Source organism: Plutella xylostella, chromosome 18 (assembly GCF_932276165.1).
Source record: "Plutella xylostella chromosome 18, ilPluXylo3.1, whole genome shotgun sequence".
NCBI classification, from domain to species: domain Eukaryota; kingdom Metazoa; phylum Arthropoda; class Insecta; order Lepidoptera; family Plutellidae; genus Plutella; species Plutella xylostella.
Genome location: NC_063998.1, coordinates 9,171,138 through 9,193,654, shown reverse-complemented (window position 1 = coordinate 9,193,654; position 22,517 = coordinate 9,171,138). Strand labels below are relative to the sequence as shown.

Sequence of the window (22,517 nt, the reverse complement as noted above, 5' to 3'; positions counted from 1 at the left end):
ATGAGAGAGGTTGTGTAGAGAACCTTTTTGGTGGTTAAAAACGTTGAGGTGTTCCGCGAGTTATAGCCTCTTTGGTGATGAGATGAAGAGTTTTTTGTTGGCTGGAGGGAGACGGGAAGAAAAGGCTTGAGATTTGATTTGTGGGAGTGCGAGTAGGATAAAAGACTTAACTGCGTTGTGTATAAGTGACTACGAATGACAGTAAAGAGGTGCTATATATAAATGACGTGCAAGGGACGATTTCCTCAGTATATTTTTGTAGTAACACTCTTAATCATATTTTATTCTTGTATGGTGACCATATTATGACTAGGTTAGTGACTTGTAATCGAATAGATTTAGCATTTAACGGTGGGCGTGGTCTCGGTACTGTTTTTATATTACTTACTTATATTATGTATATTTTATAGAAACTACACGATCACAATTATGTTATTCAACGATAATTTCTTACACAAATAGGTGCTTTAAGTTTGCATTAATGTAAGGTGCATTTATCTCCCTTTTTGTTTTCACCAGCATAGATAAACATTGACCATGCACAAACATATTTATGGATAGTTTTTACATTTAAATTAAATTCCTTAGGTACTTACCTACTAGGCTGGTGTAATCAAAAAGGAACGACTCCCTATTCTTGATGTAGCATTTAGCTGCTACTTACTGATCGGATAGTTCACGGGTGAAGTCATTTAAAATAAGGCGTAAAAGATAGAATTGCACCATAACTGTCATGGCACAGAGTTCAAAATAAGGTGGCAATATTTCAGCCACTGCCATCTGCACTATGATTGGACCAGCATAACAAGTGCTGTGTTTACCACGGCCTTTGACCAATCGCAATCAGTGTTCTCTACCAATTATCCAATCATAAGGTAGCAGTAAGTGTCTGTAATCGTTTTTTAGGGTTCCGTAGCCAAAATGGCAAAAACGGAACCCTTATAGTTTCGTCATGTCCGTCTGTCCGTCTGTCCGTCTGTCCGTCTGTCACAGCCGATTTACTCGGAAACTATAAGTACTACAGTGATGAAATTTGATGGGAATATGTGTTGTATGAACCGCTACAAAAATATGACACTAAATAGTAAAAAAAAGAATTGGGGGTGGGGCCCCCCATACATGTAACTGAGGGATGAAATTTTTTTTTTCGATGTACATACCCGTGTGGGGTATCAATGGAAAGGTCTTTTAAAATGATATAAAGTTTTCTAAAAAACATTTTTCTTAAAGTGAACGGTTTTTGAGATATCAGCTCTCAAAGTCGTAAAAAGTATGTCCCCCCCCCCTCTATTTTTATAACTACGGGGTATAAAATTCTAAAAAAAATAGAGGTGATGCATGCTAATTAACTCTTTCAACGATTTTTGGTTTGATCAAAGTATCTCTTATAGTTTTTGAGATAGGTTGATTTAACTGTAATTTTGCTGCTACGGAACCCTTTGTGCGCGAGCCCGACTCGCACTTGGCCGGTTTTTTTATGAATATGTGCTCAAATGTCGTATAATTTATTATTTATTAGTCACAATCAATTCACAAAACACCGAGGCCCGCGCCTTCGTAACGATCAATGGACAATGAAAATTGTTATTTTTATAATTTATTATTTTATGATATCTAAGTAAGGTGTATCAATCTATGTGCTATAATGTTGTAAGTGTCTAAACTCATAAAAGGTAAACGATACATGTGTATGCAAATACTTATTCCACAATAAATAAGTATAAATATTTTCGACATGTGTATCTATGTACACTCAGGAACTATTTCGATTCTACATGGAAAGCTGAGTTTTGATGAGTATATTTCTAAATAAATGAAAAAAGTATGTATGTGAAACGTGACATTTAAATACTAGAAGAACGTATGTGTTACCGTTTGTTTATACTTTATCAAAAGGCCGAAGTCAAGCTTAAACAATGTTAACCAGCTTCCAGAAGCATGTTTAAATATTATCAGTCTACCCAACTTGTAGTCTTGTAATACTTTTTACATAGTATATTATAATTCAAATACATACCGAGAACTCAAAAATAAATCAGTATTATAATATTTTTGTTTATTTTATTGCTAACTGACCTAATAGAATGTAGTCTAGAGAGTGCCATATTCGCTACGAATGTTGCACTGAGCCGCGAGCACAGGATTCGATACTATTTTCGAATCTACACAAACATATGGAAACAACAAATGCCACTTTTGGAACTAACAAATTTGCCTTTGCCTTACATTTTGAGTGACATATGACGATACGCAACGTAAACGGAGGTTTCGAATCCTGTGCTCGCGGCTCGATTCACATCCGAAATTACCGTATACATAACACTAATGTATTTAGAATCAGGTTTTCCCGAGGTCGGTTGAACAGTGCTGCGAGCATAGGATTCGATACTATTTTCGAATCTACACGAAGGGTCACTTTTACCAAACGCTAAACGTATTTAAATCAAATTATAAATACATTTTGTATTAACTGACAGATGTATGACAGGCTAATAAATACGTTTAGCGTTTGCTGAAATTCCACCTAACATATGGAAAAAACAAATGTCACTTTTGGAACTAACTTTGCCTTACATTTTGACAGTGACAGATGACGATACGCAACGTTAACGGAGGATCGAAAGTGGTGCTCGCGACTCAGAGCTATGGCTGGCCCGGGATTGTTGGCTGCCCCGGGACTGCTGGCTGCCGGCAGAGTCTTTGGAAGTCTGTGGTCTCCTCGGGTTGTCTCTGTCTCTCGTCTCTTGTCTCGCTTTCATCTGCTGCTTCTTCTGCTCCAGATGTAAGCACGTGCTTCGTATTACTACCACGTAGAAAAACAGGATTACTGAAAATAATTAACGGGGTATAAGGAAATTGTTGTTCGTGATTATAGCGTAATTTAGTAAATTAGTTATAACATTCAACAGGAAAGTTAAAAAGGCGCTTGTAAAAGGGTCTCTTGCTGCTCGTACACTAATAATTCAAACCACCTTCATCTGATGATTCATCATCATCATTATCTGCCCGCGTAGTTGTCTACTGTTGGACATACGCCTCTCCCAAGCAGCGCTACAACACTCTGTCCTCGGCCATCCTCATCCAGCCACGACTGGCCACCTGTCTAAGGTCGTCAGTCCAGGTATCCAGTCATACTCTACTTACACAATAATCATATTTGAATTATTGCTTATTGAAACGAAGAGATCCTCTACCCTCTACACAGAAAATAATGTAAAAGCCATGTAAGTAGAAAAAAAGTCGGAAGGGATATCGCAAACTAAAAAATGAAGCACAGCAATGGCGGTGACATGAGAGTGTGTGGGTGCGTAGGTGCGACGTGATTGGCGCGCGGCGGCAGACAGACTTACTTTGAGTGTGAATGTGTGTGTGTCGGGCTCGTCGCAACAATGAAATCTACTTACATACTTTGGGTGCTTCAATTTTTAGTTAGCGAGATTCCTTCCGTCTTTTTTTCTACTTCCATGGTAAAAGGCAACTTACAAAGAGTAAGACACATCATAATCCCGAGCACGAAGTTGACCAGCGACAGTAGGACGAGTGCCAGCAGCGAGCCCAGCACCACATGCGCCAGTTGCACCACGTAGTAGACTCGCAGTAGCAGCAACATCTCCTGTATGTGTTGACTTTGTAATAGCTGCGTACAGACCGGCCCAACGATGGATATTTATCATACTTAATACATGGCAGATTGCAGCAGCGAAACCGACTGAAATACTTACTAGACCATATTGACCTCAATATAACTAACTACCTTATGTATATGTTACTGTAAAAGCCCGAACAACGGTAAATCCTAAGATTTACGCGTAAAACCTAAGATTTACCAACTCTTAATGGTAAAAGCCCGAAAGATTTTGCGATTCGCACTTTTACCACTATTCACTTGGTAAATCTTAGGATTTACATTAAGGCACGGTAAATGTTGAAAAAGCCAGGTTATAACTTATAACCTCCGTAGTCCGCTTCAGTGATCGTAACTGATCACTGAGGTTTAGCAACAACCAGCATGGTCAGCCATTGGATGGGTGACCGATTTCAAGTGGTTCTTTTCTGGATGCTTTCGTGCTTCGGACGGCACGTTAAGCCGTGGGTCCCGGTTGCTGCTTCGGCAGCAGTCGTTAAGCCTAGTCAGAGGCCTTCGGGCGGCTTGAAAACGTCTGACAGTCGGGTTGCCCACTTACCCGACAACTCGCTCAGCAAAAGCTTGCTTGTGTTGGGGTCCACCAACCCGCACTTGGCCAGCGTGGTGGACTAGATCGAAATCCTTCCTTCATTGGAAGGAGACCCGTGCCCCAGCAGATGGGGACGTAATGAGTCGTGATGATGATGATAACTTATAACTAACCGAACTTAAGAAATATTTATTATTGCAATCTACTTTACTCGACGTCAACAATAATAATACGTGAAAATTATTTTACTTCCGGTTTCCGTGTTTAAATTATCGTTCAGTGAATGAGTGAAAATAAAGTTATTTTCCTATAATCCAGCATGCAATGATAATTCGCATCTATTACTATACACATAAATATCTTTGTTTTATTCCCAAAACCAACTTTTACTAGGTGTCAGTGGTAAAACCTAGCATTTACCAAATTGTAATGGTAAAAGCCCGAAAAAAATGACCCATTTTCACAAATCCTTACATTTACCAACTCATGTTGGTAAATCCTACGATTTACTGGTAAATCCTAGGATTTACTGGTAAATCCCAGGATTTATCGTTGTTCGGGCTTTTACAGTAACATATACTTAATACAAAACACATTCTCCCTAAAGAATCATTAAAAAGGAAAGATAGAATTTTGGAAAATCGTTTCGTAACCGGTGCCTTAGTTATACAAGAAACAATCCCTGCGCGTTTCAGGAGGATCCGTTCATGGTTTGGCCTGTGCGTTGATTCTCGGTCGGTCATCCAGAAGGATTTTATTAATTAAATATAGAATAATCAATCGAAGAAACAGAAACAATATGTAATAATAGCGACGTTACCCAGTGGAAGTAGAAAGGAGTGTAACGAGTACCTATTAGGTATTATTTATTGATTAACGTTACTCGCTTGCAAGCCTCTCTCTGACTACCGCTTCGGGGATTACAGTCGTGAGCAAAGTACCTATGTATAGGTACGTTACTTATGTAACCTAAGGATCCAACTACTCTACATACCGTATGCAGTCCAACAATGAGTATGAAGTTAAGTATGAAGAACCAGAATATTCCCGTGATGTAAGAGGTGTGTGCGCCCGAGGCGGTCCGGTGCCCGAGCGGGTCTACCCCAGTGCGCAGCAGCACTCCTGATGTCACTTCACCACACTGAAATAAAAGAAATAAAGTAACTAAGGCTGTGAAACTACGGTGTTGTAATTTTCGTAACACTATGCATACTCTTATTTTAGACAATATAAGTTTGTATGGTCCATTATTGAGTCCTTGTCCATTATAATATACAAATTGGTGCCGTTACGTTACAGTTACTGACAATTAGTTTTCAGCTAATAAACGGAAATATGGATATGGATAGGCCTTCGACCATGGTCGAAGAGATAGGCCTCTCACAAGGACTGCCACAGCCCTCTGACTAAGGTCTGCCTCTGCTAGACGAACATAGTCATACCTAGGTACCAGACCACTAGCACCACGAGACTAGGACTAAGTTTGATATCTTAACTGAAGATGTTTGTTTGTCGATCTTCGGTTCTTCCACAGATACCTGTACCGTCCAACGAGACACTTAGGCTCACTTCCAGTTTGACTTGCAGCTTCCAGATTCTATGTTTCTAAGAATATATCTAAGTTACTTAGTTGATAGGTGCTTGACCGCTTACAATCTGAAAGTACCCGATACAGAAAGCAGCTGTTTTTAATTGGAGACCGAAACACTTCTTTATGCGCATTATCGGCAAAAAGTTACGTCTTGTCCATCTCCTGGTATTTGTATTTGTACTATGCATTACTTGCTGTATTTTTCCAGTATCCATCCCTCATCATCCCAATCTATTGAGAAAACCTTAGTTAAAGTTTTAATAAAATTAATTTAAAGTTTTTACAGTCAGTCCTTGTTTTTGTTGGACTTGGCATGGACTTGGCCAAAACTTTGGAAAAAAATAGCAAAGTCGTTGTGTCAGTCAACGACGTACTGCTTCTCCTTATTCTGATGATCTCGTAAATCACGGAGTTATTTTTCTGCTATTCGTAGGTGACCCCGAGTCCGCGTTATTCTATGTAGGTATGTAGGCGACCCAACCATGACCCCATGCCATGCCCCATCAGACTCCCTTGCCTAGGTACGCACGAGCTCATGTCCGTTTGCGTCAGTGCAGTAGACTGAATTCATCATTGCGATGGGGGTGGAGGACAACAGCGACAAAACGAGGGTATATATTCTATGAATTTGGTAGTATAATAGAAGTAAATAAACTAACTTTATTGTTAGCATAATTCGAAAGGACCAATGCTTAAATCTACTTGTCTTACAGGTGGATGAATACAGTCCTAGAGTCCTCTCTTGAAATTATAAATTATTATGAGTAGAGCTTTTTTTGAAGTAGTTAACTACAGGCTGTAAAGCTAAAATTCAAACTCACCTCTCTAAATCAGTTATACTAAAGTAAGTACATACATTATAATTAGGTACCTACCGAGATTACAACATTTGTTATTTTTATGTTGTTAGTAGTAACCGTTATCCAGTTCCAGTTAAATAAAACTAATCTATAAAATTAATTCTCCGAAGCGCTATCCTTATCAGTGATATGTATCGATATTAACTTGGCCAATGTTAAACCTGATAACAATATCCTGCCAGACAGACGAAACATAGTTTTTCAGTCAGTTTACCTGGTATAACAGGAGAATTCAGGAGATAGGTACCTCATTTGATAAATTTATAAAAGTTCTTGAGTGAATATTTTTTATTAATCATGGGTTGTGAGTTGCCTCGTGTTAATAAGTGCTGTTGCTGCCCATTACGAACTGGAGCACTGATAATCGGCTATTATTCACTGGTTAGTACTTACCTATGAAGGAACTTTCATGCGTCTAGGGTTCATTTAAATAAAGTTTGGACCATTTCCTGAAACACTGGTCTGCAGCAATAAAGTGGGTGGGTTCATGCTTAACGCTAAATCTTTATGTGAAAAATGTAGTACCTACTTAGCTACCTAAAGTTATGTGCACTCTTTAGTCTATGCCTTGAATCCATGTAGGTGATCCTTTAACTCTAGTGTTTGCTGCCGACACGCGAAGACATTCCCCATACCTGCATAATTATCTAATCTGCCCATAACAGATCAGCGCGGGCTTCTCCCTCGCGTCCACGTCAACCCTCATCTACCAAGTGGCCCAGTACGTGGCTCAGAACCAGGACCACCCGCCTCCGGGGCTCACTTCGGCAGACGTGAAGAGCAAGGCTGTGAGACAGTACATCGCACTCGGGCTTCAGCTGGCTGGATACCTGTTCTACTTTACTATTAGTTTGTTGCTGGTCATTGGCGCTCACAAGGTAATCTTCATGCAAAGCGTAAACTTTATAAACATAATCTATTGAACAAAGAAACTCGTAAGTAGACTGCTAAACTAGGATATTACCCTGAGCGTTTCCTTCATTTCTTGGTCTTTCCATGGAACTGGTGTAAAGCTTCGGCCTAGCAACGCTTAATTGCTTGCCAGACACCATATTCGAAATGGCAATAAAGCCTAAAAGGGCATCGTTCAATAAGTAGGTACCTTCTTAAGTACCTGTGGAAATGCTACAAGCTGTAGGTAATCATACATGATCGATTCAACGTGACATCGTGTCTTGGATATACTTACATCAATACAATATTACATTTATCTAGGTGTCTAAGTATCATATATTTTAAGTGGATTAGCCATGACACCATCCATGACCATATCGCCAAACATTCCAGAACAAGCCGCGCTACATGCGGCACTACTTCATCGTCGGGATCGTGAACCTGGTGTTCAACCTGGCCGTGGTCATCGTTTCCTTCCTCTTCACCGGCCTGCTCGTCACGCTGTGGCAGCTCTCGGCTTGTGGTCAGTACAGAATAGTATACTATTTATATACAGTATACCAAGGGCGTACCCAGGTAGGGGCAGGGGGGGGCAGCTGCCCCCCCCTAGAAAATAAAATAAACGTAAATTTTCCTGCCAAGTCGGAATTAAAAACGTGTTATCTACTCTTACCTACCTACCTATTTTGTTTTGTATCTTAACCAAACTAATTAAGGTCAACTGGGGTTACGTTGTATTTTTAGATCACTAAAAGTTTTCGGAATAATGGGAGCAAAGGTATGAAAAATGTAATGTAAAAGTGAGATATTTACTTTAAGAAACTAACGACTATTGAACAACTATTTCTTAACAAATTTAAAGCATTGATTTCTTTGGTGGAATCTTATAAAAGTTTCTTATTTAGTGTATTAAAAAAAATCGTGATTTTGAACGCATTTTCCAGGTTTGAGGCAAATGTGTTTTTAGTATGTAACTATTCAATAAAGCTCAGTAAGCTTTCCGTGAAAAAAATCACGTTAAGCCGTGGGTCCCGGTTGCTGCTTCGGCAGCAGTTGTTAAGCCTAGTCAGAGGCCTTCGGGCAGCTTGAAATAATCATTGATCATCAGTCATGACAGTCGGGTTGTACACTTACACTTACCCGACAACTTTAGTGCATTGTACTCAATAAAAAACGGCGATACAAATTTACAGCGAAAAGCGGGTGACTACAGTCGTGAGCATAATTATGTATGTATTAAAAGGTTGACGATTTCTGTTTTGAGGCAATGCGTTGCAACAATCGCAATATCCCCATTACGCCTAACGCATTTACCCCAAGACTTTTATCAAACATAAAAAAAAACATCATTGATTCATCAAATAAAGCTATTTCATTGAAAATTTGTGTATAAGTAGCCCAATGACTATTGTTTAGAATACCTACTGAATAAAAATCAATTGATAAAGAAAACTTTAGATTCACATTTTCAATCACCTGTCACAGTACCAAACTTTCAAAAAAATGTGCAAATCACAAAATGACTGAATACTTGGATAATATTATGTTGACTACAACACCATCTGTCTGCAGTTCATGTAAAGTATTTAGTTTAAGCCACCGTAACTACATAGATGGCATTTTTCAACATTGATAAAGCCGTTTTCAAATAGGATCGAAAAGATTAATTTGGCCCGTAGACGCAATTGGCCTAGTTGACCTTAATAAAAGACAATTTTCATGATTTTTGTTTCAATATACCCGACCGACCATCATCTCAAGAGCTGCCCCCCCCCTAGCTGAAATCCTGGGTAGGTACGCCCTTGCAGTATACGAATAGTTTAATAAATTTATTGTACAATTTTAAATAGAGTAGAGGTGAAGGCATGGCGTAGGAAAGTGTAGGAATAGTTAAACTACCTACAAAACTATTAAGGAGCAAGTCGTTTGCCATAACCGTTACCTGTGTCGTTAAAACGGTGATAGCGTATAACTCTACGGTTTGAATAGGCCTTTGGAAGATTTGTTGCAAGGTGGAAGATCGCTTCATGTCAGAGGCGACTGAATGCTGTTTCGCAAAACACGCGCACGTTAAGACTTGACAAAAGTTTTCCGTTGCTCTCGAGGCCGCGAAAAACTTTTGTCGCCTTTGTGACCGATGTTTTGCAAACCTTTTATGAATTCCAGCTCTTACAAGTGCTCTCCCATCTTCCAGGTCTAATGTTCTACTTCCTGCTCGTGATCCGGAGCACTGCGCTGGAGATGGAGGAGGCGGCTCGTCCCAAGGTGTACGAGATGACCGAGACCGGGCCCAGGTCGCCGAGCTACGTGCCCACGCCGCCGCAGTATGCGCCTGCGCAGGAACCGCTGATGCAGTAGACATGGTGACCAGGGGTTGGGTTGTGCAGTAGTGGAGTGGAGTGACCAGGGGTTGGTGATGCAGGGGGTTGGGAAATGGATATTGTAAGGGGGGTTTTGTGAACAATTTTTTTTGAGTATAATTTACTAAGGTTTTATGTTTATCGTTATGAAAACATCAATAATGTTCAGTGGAGTAGACCACTTTTAGCTTACAATATCATTTCTACCCCGTTTAGGTACTTAAGTAGGTTTACTTAAGGTATAATTGCAATAACTGCCCACCTCGGTGTAAATGAATGGATGCTAATTTAAGTTAATAAAATACTTAGGTGTTAAATTAAGAAAAGTACTTAAATAATTTGTTTCTTTTTACTGGCCTTCCCCTATCTACATAAAATGCTTATGATTATGTAAGTGCTAGAAAAGTAATATTTATTAATATTATTACATTGTTTATTTATGAGACAAATAAGTAATAACAATGGCTTGTAATCATGTCATGATTTTTTGTACAATTCAGTACTGTAGTTTGAATCATTGCATTGAGTATATTTACAGGACCTTATCCTATACTATATAAAAGACTAATGTTCAAGTGCCCTAATCTTAAATACCTACATTTCATCTCTCTAACTCCTTCTAACAGCTGGCGGGAACGACACAGATAACTGTTACTAAGTGGTTTCATCAGAGACTTCTTCTGTGGGTAGAGCCAGCTCCAACTCTTCTCGACCACTCTCCAACGCCGTGTCCACTGATTTTTTATCACTCTCCAGCCATTTCTTTACTACGCTCCGTATGCATAGAATGTAGTAGCATTTGTAGGCTGAAAAATATTAAATAACTACTTAAGTACATTAGTAGGTACATATTATTATTTAGTCAGACGGGCGAGATATTTGTAACTTGTACGACTACCATAACTAGTCGGTTCTTTCTGACTGTCTAATATGGATTATTTTACTTCGACCGGATACCACGTGCTCATAGGCGATTCACACACGCATCGCCTCACCCATAGACTAGAATATTATAACTGGGCTTCACTGCGCGGATTGTGGATTTTAACTTACCTACTTAGTAATTTTTTAAACGATACGTTATGCGGGTAAGCGTTTTTTCTATATAAATTGTAATTTTTGCATACAATGATAATACGCCTTCCGCAGCGGTGCGCGGTCAAGTGTGTGGTCCTAAGGTCCGGTATCGACGTAGCTAAACGTCTCTATATCGCAATTTGCTATAAATAGGGCAACGTGATTGGCGAACGAGTTTATCGATGTCGGACAAAGGAACCATGTAGTGGAGTTTGTTCAAGTAACTCACTCTAAATGTAGAGCATAAAGCAGGTAGCTGCAGCAAAAAAAGAAGACGTAACTTACACAAATGCGCCCACTACAAGCAGACGACTGGAGAGCGACGCGCAGGATAGAGACATGAGGCTAAGATCCACTTCACCAGCCAGCGGAGTAAGTAAGTAAGTGACTCACCCGCATAGACGACAGCTGCGAACAGCTCGGCGCGCCAGCTGTAGTGGCCCACGTCGAACATGCGGAACAGGAACATGAAGGCGGATATCAGCACGTTGAAGTAGAGGGTCACCTTCAGCAGGTCTAGACGCTGAAGCACCATCAGTCCCCACTGCAAGGGTCCGTTATCGACGTCTCTATATCGCGATTCGCCATAAAGCCCATAAATACGGCCACGTGATTGGCGAACGAGTTTATCGATATCGTAGAAAGGACTCCGAATGTAGAGCGTAAAGCAGGTAACTGCAGCAGAAAAGAGGTAACTCACATGCATACACCAACTTATCTGTGGCGCCAGGAAAGCGACCAGCGACCGGCGACTTCTTGTATCTGAGGATAAGATAAACTTCAGGTCGCTGAGCCAGCGGAGTAAGTAAGTGACTCACCCGCGTAGACGACAGCTGCGAACAGCTCGGCGCGCCAGCTGTAGTGGCCCACGTCGAACATGCGGAACAGGAACATGAAGGCAGATATCAGCACGTTGAAGTAGAGGGTCACCTTCAGCAGGTCTAGACGTTTCTGGAAATGGTAGATCTAGGCGTAAATCAAAGGTTTAGTCCAAATTATTCGTAATTAGGTATAATATATTATGCATGGGTTCCGCTCATCTCGCATAATCTTTATTGACCAAAACTCATTTCGCATAACTCGTATGGTCTAAACTTTTTTGGCCGAACCATCACTTTGCCATTTGCCAAGACTTATGTGGCATAAGGCTCGTTTCGTCTAAAACTCTTTAGGCACAATCTTTAAACACCTAAGTTTCGTTTGCTCAAATTTATGTTCGTCTATACCTATGTATAATCTTGTTTCTCCTAATATTATCCTAATAAATAATATATTAAGTATGTAGTAAATGTACAAATTGTAGTATTTTTCTCCTACATCCCGAAAATCACGATATTGTATGATAAAAAAATCGAAAGTTAACGACCAATATAATTATTACAAACCCCATGAGATCGAAACCTAAAAATAGGTGCGACGACGAGCAAAGCGAGGAGGAGCGTGTTAGGTGCACATGTTCATCAAAACCAAAGCGGAGCGCAGCGAAGCGGAGCGGAGCGTTTTCCAAACAGCGGAAACAATACAAGGCACCAGTTTGCGCTATGTAGGGAGACACTCCGTCAAAGTTAAAGCCAAACGAATATTATTACTTTGTATAAACCTATGCCATAGCATTATTAGGCTATTCAAGATTTGGCCATACCACTATTAGGCTAAACAATGTTATGCGAAATAACTTTTTACTAAACGAGATTTATGCCATACGATTTTCGGCGTAACGAGACTTTGACCAAACGTTACTATGCAATACGAGATTAGGCAAATAAATCTTATGCCAAAAACGGTAGAACCATTATGCATATATGCGCAAAATTGCTTGTAGAGTAGTGGTTTCGCAGATGAGAGGTGCAACCATGAAGTGCATGATGTTCCATTGAAGTTAAAGTCTTGGTGACATCCTATCAAATGAGCTTTTATGAATTTATAATTTATTTTCAAGTAGGTACTATCACTCTAACGTTGAAAGAAAACCTCGTAAGGAAACCTGCTCATCTGCTCAACTATCAACTCTTAGTGGACAGGAGTTAAGTTCTTGAGAATATGCACAATGCACAAAGGTTCCATCTGAGAGAGCCAGGTGCAGGTACTTACACCCCCACAGATAATAGAATAGAATAAATCAGCTACCTTATGCAACCCAACCAGCGCGACCACAGCCATAGCCAGCTCCAGCAGTAGATCCGCCAGCAGCAGGGGAGCCACCAGGTACGCGTGCACCTGTGTGAGATGGAACCCCGTCACTGCTAGCCAAGTGCGTCATTCATTTAATGAGTAGTAATAAATCTCCTGGATCTGACAACATAAGAATGCGAGACTACAACTACAAGGGTAAATAACTACTTTGGCGGGAGAATGCAAAAAAACAGGTTCCTAGATTAATTAATGAAATTCCAGCTCATATTAGACTTGAAAAAAATATAATTAAATTTTCAGTCATGTATAAAACTTACCTCTTAAACAGTATCCAAAGTACCTAATTGCCTATAATGTAATGAATCAAAATTACCTTTATACCTGTATGTATGTGTCGTAAACATCATAAACAAAATCTAAAACTTATTGTTCCTATTAATATTAAACTACTTATACCTAATGTAAGCTAGGTATATGTACTAATAAGCTATGTAATTTTGTTATGTAGTGCGACTCCTTACCCACAGTCATGGTTTTGTGGAATGTATGTAAATACCTACTTATCATAAGTTCTTTTTCTTGACTAAAGATTTATTCTATTCTATTCTATTGTACCTTGGAGCGGAAGGCGCGGTGCAGTCCGGTGTACCAGTCCTGCAGGAACAGCCGCAGGAACGTCTTCATGAAGTCCAGGAAGCCGAACGCTAGCACTGCCATGGCGCATATTAACTGCGGGTGTTTGAAGACTATAGGTTAGATATAGGGTCAAGGGTTTCTAGTGTAGGTGTAGTGGGTCTGAGATTCTGAGATGATTCCTTAGCCAACAATATTCCTGTTTTACACGGAGGCTTCTTTCAAGCGCCACAAAACTCTATTGTTGGCGTCCTTACCCACGTCCAGCTCGAGACCACGAATAGAAAGCATAATATCTTGAAGATGGAAGCTCTAGTAAAGTGGTTGGGTAGTAAGTAAAGTGGCTGGATGACAATAATAAAGGCCTCACTTCTGGATGAGGAAGGCCAATAGCAGTTTTATGGGGCTCTATGTCGTACGAGTACGACCATAGGTGAATATTAATATCTCATTTATGCAGTAAATTATAATGAAAGTAATAACTTACCAGATTCAGGTAGACCAGCAATATGCAACCTCTGCGGAGGTGTAAACACCAAAATACTCTTTGGAATCGCGGCACTCTCATTTTAGAACAAATAACACTGGCCAGTATTTAAAAAAAGTCAATTGTAGAACTTTACTGTGTGTTTGTATTCTCTGTTGTTAATGATATTAATAAAACGATACGTTGTGTGTTAGAGCGAGGCCACTGTTAGTCAGGAAGCTTTACTACTGATAGTGGAATATCTCTCATTAATAATATCCTGGGAATTTTGCTTTAGCTATCAGTGTTGTTTATTATTGCTAATGTGGTCGGGATTTCTCGTTTGTTGATGTCTGGGTAGGGATATGATGCTCATCGTAACATGGGTCCTCTTCCCAGGTGTCCATGTGGATTTTCCCCCAGCAGTGAAAAAAAAAAGAGAAAAAGAACAATATATATATAAAAGAAAGAATATATAAACTAAAGACAAAATAAATATATATAAAAGATAATATATATAAACTAAACTTCCTTACCGAGTAGAAAGTAGATAAAAGAATTAAAAACTATCTCATAAAAATTACCACTCTTCAAAAGGCACGGACATAAAGTCTGTGGAGTGATAATCATTTATTAAAAAAAAAAAAAAAAAAAAAAAAAAAAAAAAAAAAACACCCATTAATACATTCTTACCTACATAATAATTATTTACTTACATACATACTACTGTAGTCGATAATATAATAATGTACGTATTGCCTATTAAAAAGAAGCAGCAAATAAAAAAATACGTATTGCATCTTTCAAAATCTAGGATCGCTGGTCTGAACATAAACGGCAAGCATTATGTTATTAATAACATTATTTTTAATCATACTTATTAAGGTATTCATTACAAACTTGTTCGGAAATCAAAAGTAAAATAATTAACAGTACACTTGTCCAAAATTAATAATGCACATGCAGATCTTCACACCTGAATCATTAAATCGTAAGAGCCTTAAAAAAACACTTGCATTTTGCACCTTGTTCGAAAGAAATAGGAGTCAATATCATGTGTCACATAATCGAAAACAACCGATCTGTCAAAGATTTCTATGCGCATTATCAATTTTGGAGCACTGTACCTACCTAAATAACCCTGTGTCAATTTTAACTCGCGCACTTTAGACGGTGTTCTCAGTAAGCGAACCAACTATGTGATTGTGTAAACCAAAACTAACGAACTTTGAACACTCTGCGGCGAAAAGTTTGCCTACTGGAAACACAGCCTAGTAACGGAATATAAAGAAATTAGGTATACACTTTGACAGTCTCTTCAACTGCTTTCGCAAAGAGTTCAATGGTCACTCCACCACTACGTGATGAGCGGCGCGGGCTGGTACTGCGTGAGCTCGTAGACCTTCGGCCGAGCCGCCTCCTCCAGCTCCAGGAACGCGCTCCGGATCACCAGCAGGAAGTAGAACAGTATCGCTAGAAGCAGAGGACAGGGAAATGTCTATAAATATGACTCTTCAAACATTGGATGACCGGATAGCGTAAACAGTTATTGGCGTCACGTAATTTACTAAGACTCTTGTGCTGTATGTGTTGGGCTAGCATCGCGGTTGGTATAGTTACGCGAGACCGCATTGCTGTATGACGGATTTTGTTTTGTGTTTTATCATCAGCCTGTAATCTTAAACAAGGCCAAGGAGCGCTACAAAATCGCTTTTTTCAGCTGTGTAGGCGGTGGCATGCTCTGGGACATATTAAATAGAGGTCATCTCTTAATAAGCACTAACCATTTTATATGATAAATTAAAAAAATAGTCAGAAAGTGTCAGAACAGAATTTATGAAAATGACCCAAATAAACAACAACGACTCGATAAAACGTCAACGTCAATCAAAAATGAAAGTGACAGTTACTTTGTTTTTAAATCTATAGGCTTTGATCATCAAAATGCATCGCACCTGATGCATGACGTCATCAGCACTTTTTTACTATTTTATGATTTTCTCGAAAATGATACATCCAAAAAATACAAAAACATTTTTTTTGTGGCCTTGAGAGCTAAATCTCGAAATGGTTTTCGATTTATAGCAGCTTTAGTTTTTTGAAATGTTGTCCATTGTCGGCTGAACATCAACGAGGAAACGTCATTCAATGAATAGTGTTTCGAAATGGCGTAGGGAATCCTCACTGGGTACTAAAGCATATACTGACCACATCCCATCAGCTGCGCCACGGTGGTGAGGAAGCCGGTGAAGAGGAAGGAGACGGTGACCACGGCCAGGCTGAACACCAGGTTCACAGCACCCGCCAGGAAGTAGTGCCGCATGTAGCGCGGCTGCTTCTGGAATTACAAAATATACAGTCTTGTTAGAGCCTTTGGGACTGTAGATTTTAAAGGTGAACTTTCTGAAGGCAGGGTTTGTACTGTAAGTGAACTCACTATACTTAAGTACTTACTGAAAAAAAAACAGAAATAGCAAAATAACACTAGGTTTGTCTCTATGATGAAAGGATTAGCCCGCGCGTCAGAAAAGCGTGTCATCGGCGACCCATCAGGGTGCGCAAAATGTATGTTAAAGTAAATGGATAACTTTCTACCTCCCTCGGTGTGGCTCTCTTCGTGCATACCCACCTTATGAGCGCCAATAACAAGCAGCAAACTGATCACAAAATAGAACAGGAAGCCCAGCAGTTGCAGTCCGTGCACTATGTACAGTCTGACGGCGTTGCTCTGCACCTCCGCCTGTGTGTGGCCCTGGGGCGGGTTGTCAGCGTGCTCGGACACGTAGCGGGAGACCAGGTAGATGAACACGGAGGTTGACGCGAGGGAAGCCAGCGCGCTGAGCTGAAACCACCAGTTATGATAATATGTGGGCACATCCAACAACACCATTAATCAAAATGTATTAGCCACTGCTGGACAATAAGACCACTCTCAATGAGCGAAATAACACTCTGTCCTCGGCAATACTTTGTAAAAAAAACTATTTAGGACATCAATGATCCTTCCAAGTTTTTTAAATAACATGTATTTGCGCTAGTGCCTACTTTAAGATTATTGTAGTTAGGTACGGTCAGGTGCAGAGAAACCTGACCCCCCTCTCATAGTAACAATGCTTCTTATGGGGGTCAGGTTTCTCTGCTCCTTACTGTACCTACACATCTTCTGAAAATATCATCAGCCTATATCAGCCACTGCTGGACGGTTAGGCTCAAGGAGCGCCACAACACTCTCTACTCAGCCTTTCTCATCCGGCCATAACGTCCATCTATGTAGCATCGCGCACGAAATCTAGGTTGGTGGCCCACCTTAGCTAAGGACCACTTGAAGCATGCCGCGTCTTTGCTATAGGTATAGATACTTTGTAATAGCCCCGATAGTAACCTGGTTTTATATCCAATAGTTGTCTATATGCCATTATTTATTATCCTGTAATCCCTGTATAAGTTCTGAATTAGTACTTACTTACATACACACTCTCACAATGTAAACAACATACACAATATTAATTCACTGACCATTGAAACATAACCTATCAACAGCGCTCCAGTCCTCAATGAGAAGCAGAAACAGCACATCGTCACACGAGGCAGTTCAAAACCCATGATCACTTCTAAATACACTACAGAACTATATAAAAATAAACAATAGAATGTTATTGATTGGTGATTTTTTATGTTGCTGCAGTCGAAGTTTGTAAATTGTCTGTTCTCCAAATGGCAGGTAAAGGTGTTATCTGGCGTCCACTGTCGTTATCAAGTTGATAAGGCAACGGTTTAAACCGTTCAGATTGCTTAAACTGGATAAAGTTTACGACTGAGTGTTTATTTTTGTCTGTAGTATTCCACTGCTGGACGCCTTCTTTCTCCCAAGAAACACGTCACTCTAACCTTTCCTTCCTCATCCAGCCACCTGCTAAGGTCGAATCCCTTAGCATGTGGTTAGGTACGGTTCTACCTTTTTTGGCATAAGATTTTTTTGCCTAATCTGGTATTGCATAGTAACGTTTGGTCAAAGTCTCGTTACGCCGAAAATCGTATGGCATAAATCTCGTTTAGTAAAAAGTTATTTCGCATAAAATTGTTTAGCCTAATAATGGTATGGCCAAATCTTGAATACCCTAATAATGCTATGGCATAGGTTTATACAAAGTAATAATATTCGTTTGGCTTTAACTTTGACGGAGCGTCTCCCTACATAGCGCAAACTGGTGCCTTGTATTGTTTCCGCTGTTTGGAAAACGCTCCGCTCCGCTTCGCTGCGCTCCGCTTTGGTTTTGATGAACATGTGCACCTAACACGCTCCTCCTCGCTTTGCTCGTCGTCGCACCTATTTTTAGGTTTCGATCTCATGGGGTTTGTAATAATTAAATTGGTCGTTAACTTTCGACTTTTTGATCATACAATGATATCGATTCTGAAGGCAGAAATATTAAATTTAGCGATGTCAAAACCTTAATTTCTTTGTATAAAATTCGACTCTATGATTGTTTCCGTAAATGTCATTTTATGCTAGCAATTTTTTTAGTTTGACAGCGTTAAAATTAGAATTTCTGCCTTCAGAATCAACATCAATATCGTGATTTTCGGGATATAGGAGAAAAATACCACAATTTGTACATTTACTACATACTTAATATATTATTTAATAAGATAACATTAGGAGAAACAAGATTATACATAGGTATAGACGAACATAAATTTGAGCAAACAAAACTTAGGTGTTTAAAGATTGTGCCTAAAGAGTTTTAGACGAAACGAGCCTTATGCCACATAAGTCTTGGCAAAGTGATGGTTCGGCCAAAAAAGTTTAGACCATACGAGTTATGCGAAATGAGTTTTGGTCAAAAAAGATTATGCCAGATGAGCGGAACCCGGTTAGGTACCAATGAGTAGCCTGCTTATTTGAAAGTAAGTATTTATATGAAAAAAAGTAAAATGTTAGTAAAACAAAGTACCGTAAGGAGATTTCCACGAAAAGGATTTAAGTACTTATTTATATGTATGCCCTTAAGTTACAATTCGAGTGAGATACAAATAATTATGTTGGATTGCAAAATTTTAATGACTAGTAAACTTTTACAACAAACATTTTACTAAACAAAAGTAAGTAAGTAAGTACTTATAGCAGAATCTAAATTCTTACGCTCTATAATAACAATTAAAAACACTATAATTATACACTATACAAAAACAACTTAACAACAACCCTACTCCAACAATTCACACAATACAAACACCCTGCTCCTAACTCTTCACGCGTGCTCGTCAGCAGCAGCAGTCTCTGTCTCGAAGTCCCCCAGCACCACCTGGGTGAGGTGGTTCTCGTAGTGATGCGGGCCAGCTCGCTCTGTCTTGGCCAGGAGACTGTAGACTAAGACGGACAGGTACACTTGGACACCTGCAATGTGGGTGTAGATACGTAGATAAGTTATTTAATTACTTAACACAACATATACTTACACAGATTACACAGCAACATTACTAACATTGAGATTAAGGTGTGAGGGTTTAGAGCCGAATGGGCACTGGGTAGTAGTGGTATTTGTGTCTAACGTAATAAACTGCATGTTGCCTGTGAGCGCTGCTTTGGAGTTTTCGATTAGGTCTTCCTGGTTAAATACATACATAGATGCCTGACTATTAATATAATTAATTATTATTAATTATGTATATGCATCCCTAAGGGTAGCCAGAGGTGATAAAAAAGTCGCGAGGAACATTAAATGATCAGCGTCATTTTAAAACTGTATCGCAAAAAGCACGTCTAGCGTGCGCCTGGCCTTATCCCGGATTTCCCACGGTAAACCTTTTTACGGCAAAGTAAAGCTTGTTATTCCTGCTCACATAAAATATTAGTGCTTAAAAAAATAACAGTAGAGTGTAGAACTTACACAGTCCCGAGAACAGCACAACGAGTACCTCCGTGGAGAAGTACAGCGCCCGCCTGTTGATGGACACCTCGACGATCGCCAGCAGCACCGCCGCCGCCAGCGTGGAGATCGTGAAGTAGAAGAAGCTCTTTATGTAGGCTGGTATTTTCTGAAACATGCAATAATTACTGTTTTATGCACCTAGGTACTCAAGCGATATATTATGTGACAGCATGAGAATATAATGAGAACACTACTTGGTCACGTGACTTAACTATGGAGTGCAGATTTGTTTTCCATGATTTTCCAAACGTAGACGAAAAATTGTTAAGTAGGTATAGGCACCTGCCCCTGAGTCATCCCCTTTTGACTTACCACTTTTGCTACACGTATACATACTTACCATAAAACATTGTGTTTTGTTTATTTCGAAGTAAGCAGAGGGGTGCTTATCGCTATTCCCTGCACTAGCCAGTTAAAAGCTTTTTCGAAAAAGTCTCTTCAAATACTCACCCTATGAGCTCCATACAGCAAGAGAACGCTGAATATGATCTCCAGCAGGTATATACAAAGACTCAATTCTTTAGGCAAGTTCTCTGACAAGGCACCGTGGTAGAGAATTACTGAGTGAGTTTTCTTATCGTGAATCAGCATTATGTATATTCCAGCCAATATGAGGGAAAACAACTGAAAAAAAACACACCCATTTAATATAACTTAAAGGTATATACAGCATAATATATACTCGGTACCTACATAAGTAAAATTTCATCATCATGTTCAGCCCGTAAAATTATCCTCTGCCTTCGGCTGTCCACATCAAACCAATACCCTCATTAGTAACTCAACGGTTTTCGGCAGATAAGGCCAGCCCAAGGACCATAGAGCTTAATCATGGAAATAACTGGGAGTTATAACAAAGCAGAACTTAAATATGGAAGATGAGATTGGCTGAATTTTCATCGAGTAGGAAATTTGGTTTTATTACTCAGACGTATATTAATAAGTTCAGATTACCCAAGAGTAAGAAACTTCCACTTAATTAAACTTATAGAGCTATAAGTACAGTAAGTATACTTGTCTACTTACAAGGTTAAGGTATCCAAAAACTAGCACTCCGATCCTGAGAGGCAGGCAGCAGCAGCACCGCGTCACACTGGGCCACTCGAACCTCATCTTTACACTTATTTTAACCGACTGACGCAAATAAGAACCTTCCTTTGTGTCTGTGAAAATATCTGTTGCGTAAGGCTAAAGTTTTATAACTTGGAAGTTTCCAAACTTTTATAAGTATTTAAAAAAATATACGCAAGGAGCGAGTGGTCACTGAATATGCACAGTTTGATATGCACTGCAATATAACAAATAAAATCAGTTTTATTTGAGTTTACGGTCACTATCTGGGGTCTGGGCACTACCTAGTTGTGTTCAAAACAAAAGTGATTCCTAGTTGCTGAGATAAGAGAAGGTCGCGACATGTGTTTACTGAGCGATAGATAAAGAAAGTGTTCATTCAAAATACACTGGATTTGTGTCGCATTGAACTTCATCGCAAGAAGTCAATCTACATAGGTATTTTTTACACTTTTGGTACCTATAGGTGTATTTATAAAGATATATAAATAAATAAAATAGAATAGACGTTACCTGGCGAGGTGTGTAAATTCTGTAATATCCTATGTAGAGTTGTTTTTTAAAATCTGTTTATGAAAAATCAATCAATAAAATCAATGAATAACCACTCCAGTTGTATTTTGTCAGAGGTGTTCTGTAAAATTCCACCATATAAAATACGATTCCATGTATAATATACTTAGATAAATATTTATAAGTAATTTTTAAAATTGAAATATGTATTGTCTGTATCATTTCCAATATGTTATTTTGATTAATTTACTTAAGTAAGTAGGTATATTTTGTTAGTAATATCTGAATATAACCTGTAAATTAACAGTAAAGCATTAATACTTAAGACGTAATATTTAACAGGGTGCAAATTTCGCAGAAAACAGAGATAATTAGCTCTACAAATAAATATATTTACACTTTTTTTTATCCAGATTCGTTGTTATTGTTTACAAACTTAAAACAATATTTCCTCATTATTCTGACTACTCTTAATTTTTGTTCAGTCTGGGCCAAGGTGGGTACTTATCTCATAATGACTACTAGCTTACTGCCCCGTATGCAACGGTCTGATTTGTTCGAATTATCTATGTATGTAAGTAGTCATATTATTCAAAGATACAGAGCTAGCTGAGTTAAACTAAGTACTACTACTACTAAAGTACTTAATAACTATCTAAGATTAGTTCGGGACACCAATACCACTCTGAAATGACTTTCTAATTAAGTAAAAATGTAGTTTCTTATATAAAATTTTGAGCTAAATATTAACACAGTATAATTTGTGATGTTCGTTATGTTGCAACGGACAATACACCCACACACATACATA

At 39.1% G+C, this 22,517-nt stretch overlaps 5 protein-coding genes across 6 annotated transcripts; 1 reads left to right on the top strand and 4 right to left on the bottom strand.

Moving 5' to 3' along the window:
- Positions 1-2,391: 2,391 nt before the first annotated feature.
- LOC105396431 lies at positions 2,392-5,976 on the bottom strand. The gene is made up of 4 exons (XM_038114175.2): positions 5,829-5,976; positions 5,170-5,316; positions 3,484-3,613; positions 2,392-2,827 (listed from the first exon to the last, which is right to left on the bottom strand). The coding sequence occupies exons 1-4, from the start codon at positions 5,952-5,954 to the stop codon at positions 2,607-2,609; spliced, it is 624 nt and encodes a 207-aa protein (XP_037970103.2). The 5' UTR covers positions 5,955-5,976; the 3' UTR covers positions 2,392-2,606.
- Positions 5,977-6,794: 818 nt separating this feature from the next.
- LOC105386862 lies at positions 6,795-10,209 on the top strand. 2 transcript variants are annotated; one of them, XM_038114177.2, is made up of 5 exons: positions 6,795-7,007; positions 7,292-7,504; positions 7,914-8,043; positions 9,715-9,870; positions 9,903-10,209. In XM_038114177.2, the coding sequence occupies exons 1-5, from the start codon at positions 6,924-6,926 to the stop codon at positions 9,908-9,910; spliced, it is 591 nt and encodes a 196-aa protein (XP_037970105.2). In that variant the 5' UTR covers positions 6,795-6,923; the 3' UTR covers positions 9,911-10,209. The 2 variants fall into 2 exon arrangements, with proteins under 2 accessions (XP_037970105.2, XP_011555811.3); XM_011557509.3 differs by having other exon boundaries at positions 6,796-7,007; positions 9,715-10,209.
- Positions 10,210-10,318: 109 nt separating this feature from the next.
- LOC105386861 lies at positions 10,319-14,346 on the bottom strand. Its single transcript, XM_048627516.1, has 5 exons — positions 14,211-14,346; positions 13,706-13,819; positions 13,085-13,174; positions 11,776-11,923; positions 10,319-10,686 (listed from the first exon to the last, which is right to left on the bottom strand). Exons 1-5 carry the CDS (start codon positions 14,289-14,291, stop codon positions 10,535-10,537), a joined length of 585 nt encoding a protein of 194 aa, XP_048483473.1. The 5' UTR covers positions 14,292-14,346; the 3' UTR covers positions 10,319-10,534.
- Positions 14,347-15,485: 1,139 nt separating this feature from the next.
- LOC105396429 lies at positions 15,486-17,888 on the bottom strand. The gene is made up of 4 exons (XM_048627326.1): positions 17,706-17,888; positions 16,819-17,031; positions 16,398-16,527; positions 15,486-15,662 (listed from the first exon to the last, which is right to left on the bottom strand). Exons 1-4 carry the CDS (start codon positions 17,790-17,792, stop codon positions 15,547-15,549), a joined length of 546 nt encoding a protein of 181 aa, XP_048483283.1. The 5' UTR covers positions 17,793-17,888; the 3' UTR covers positions 15,486-15,546.
- A 1,336-nt stretch (positions 17,889-19,224) lies between these two features.
- Positions 19,225-21,450, bottom strand: LOC105386858. Its single transcript, XM_048627333.1, has 4 exons — positions 21,149-21,450; positions 20,573-20,746; positions 20,081-20,228; positions 19,225-19,587 (listed from the first exon to the last, which is right to left on the bottom strand). The coding sequence occupies exons 1-4, from the start codon at positions 21,233-21,235 to the stop codon at positions 19,442-19,444; spliced, it is 555 nt and encodes a 184-aa protein (XP_048483290.1). The 5' UTR covers positions 21,236-21,450; the 3' UTR covers positions 19,225-19,441.
- Positions 21,451-22,517: the final 1,067 nt, after the last annotated feature.

What these genes read in the sequence shown, in the direction of transcription:
- LOC105396429 (XM_048627326.1), bottom strand. Translation starts at nt 17,792, where the DNA reads ATGGGTTTTGAACTGCCTCGTGTGACGATGTGCTGTTTCTGCTTCTCA. An exon ending in TGATAGGTTATGTTTCAATG is followed by an intron (nt 17,032 to 17,705) that starts GTCAGTGAATTA and finishes TGGTGGTTTCAG; the next exon opens with CTCAGCGCGCTGGCTTCCCT. An exon ending in TTGTTATTGGCGCTCATAAG is followed by an intron (nt 16,528 to 16,818) that starts GTGGGTATGCAC and finishes TTGTAATTCCAG; the next exon opens with AAGCAGCCGCGCTACATGCG.
- LOC105386862 (XM_038114177.2), top strand. Translation starts at nt 6,924, where the DNA reads ATGGGTTGTGAGTTGCCTCGTGTTAATAAGTGCTGTTGCTGCCCATTA. An exon ending in TAATCGGCTATTATTCACTG is followed by an intron (nt 7,008 to 7,291) that starts GTTAGTACTTAC and finishes TGCCCATAACAG; the next exon opens with ATCAGCGCGGGCTTCTCCCT. An exon ending in TGGTCATTGGCGCTCACAAG is followed by an intron (nt 7,505 to 7,913) that starts GTAATCTTCATG and finishes CAAACATTCCAG; the next exon opens with AACAAGCCGCGCTACATGCG.
- LOC105386858 (XM_048627333.1), bottom strand. Translation starts at nt 21,235, where the DNA reads ATGAGGTTCGAGTGGCCCAGTGTGACGCGGTGCTGCTGCTGCCTGCCT. An exon ending in TTTTTGGATACCTTAACCTT is followed by an intron (nt 20,747 to 21,148) that starts GTAAGTAGACAA and finishes GTTTTTTTTCAG; the next exon opens with TTGTTTTCCCTCATATTGGC. An exon ending in TGCTGTATGGAGCTCATAGG is followed by an intron (nt 20,229 to 20,572) that starts GTGAGTATTTGA and finishes TGCATGTTTCAG; the next exon opens with AAAATACCAGCCTACATAAA.
- LOC105396431 (XM_038114175.2), bottom strand. Translation starts at nt 5,954, where the DNA reads ATGCATAGTACAAATACAAATACCAGGAGATGGACAAGACGTAACTTT. An exon ending in TCATTGTTGGACTGCATACG is followed by an intron (nt 3,614 to 5,169) that starts GTATGTAGAGTA and finishes CAACACATACAG; the next exon opens with GAGATGTTGCTGCTACTGCG. An exon ending in TATGATGTGTCTTACTCTTT is followed by an intron (nt 2,828 to 3,483) that starts GTAAGTTGCCTT and finishes AATTATTTTCAG; the next exon opens with TAATCCTGTTTTTCTACGTG.
- LOC105386861 (XM_048627516.1), bottom strand. Translation starts at nt 14,291, where the DNA reads ATGAGAGTGCCGCGATTCCAAAGAGTATTTTGGTGTTTACACCTCCGC. An exon ending in ACCGCGCCTTCCGCTCCAAG is followed by an intron (nt 13,175 to 13,705) that starts GTACAATAGAAT and finishes CATCTCACACAG; the next exon opens with GTGCACGCGTACCTGGTGGC. An exon ending in CGCTGGTTGGGTTGCATAAG is followed by an intron (nt 11,924 to 13,084) that starts GTAGCTGATTTA and finishes ATTTACGCCTAG; the next exon opens with ATCTACCATTTCCAGAAACG.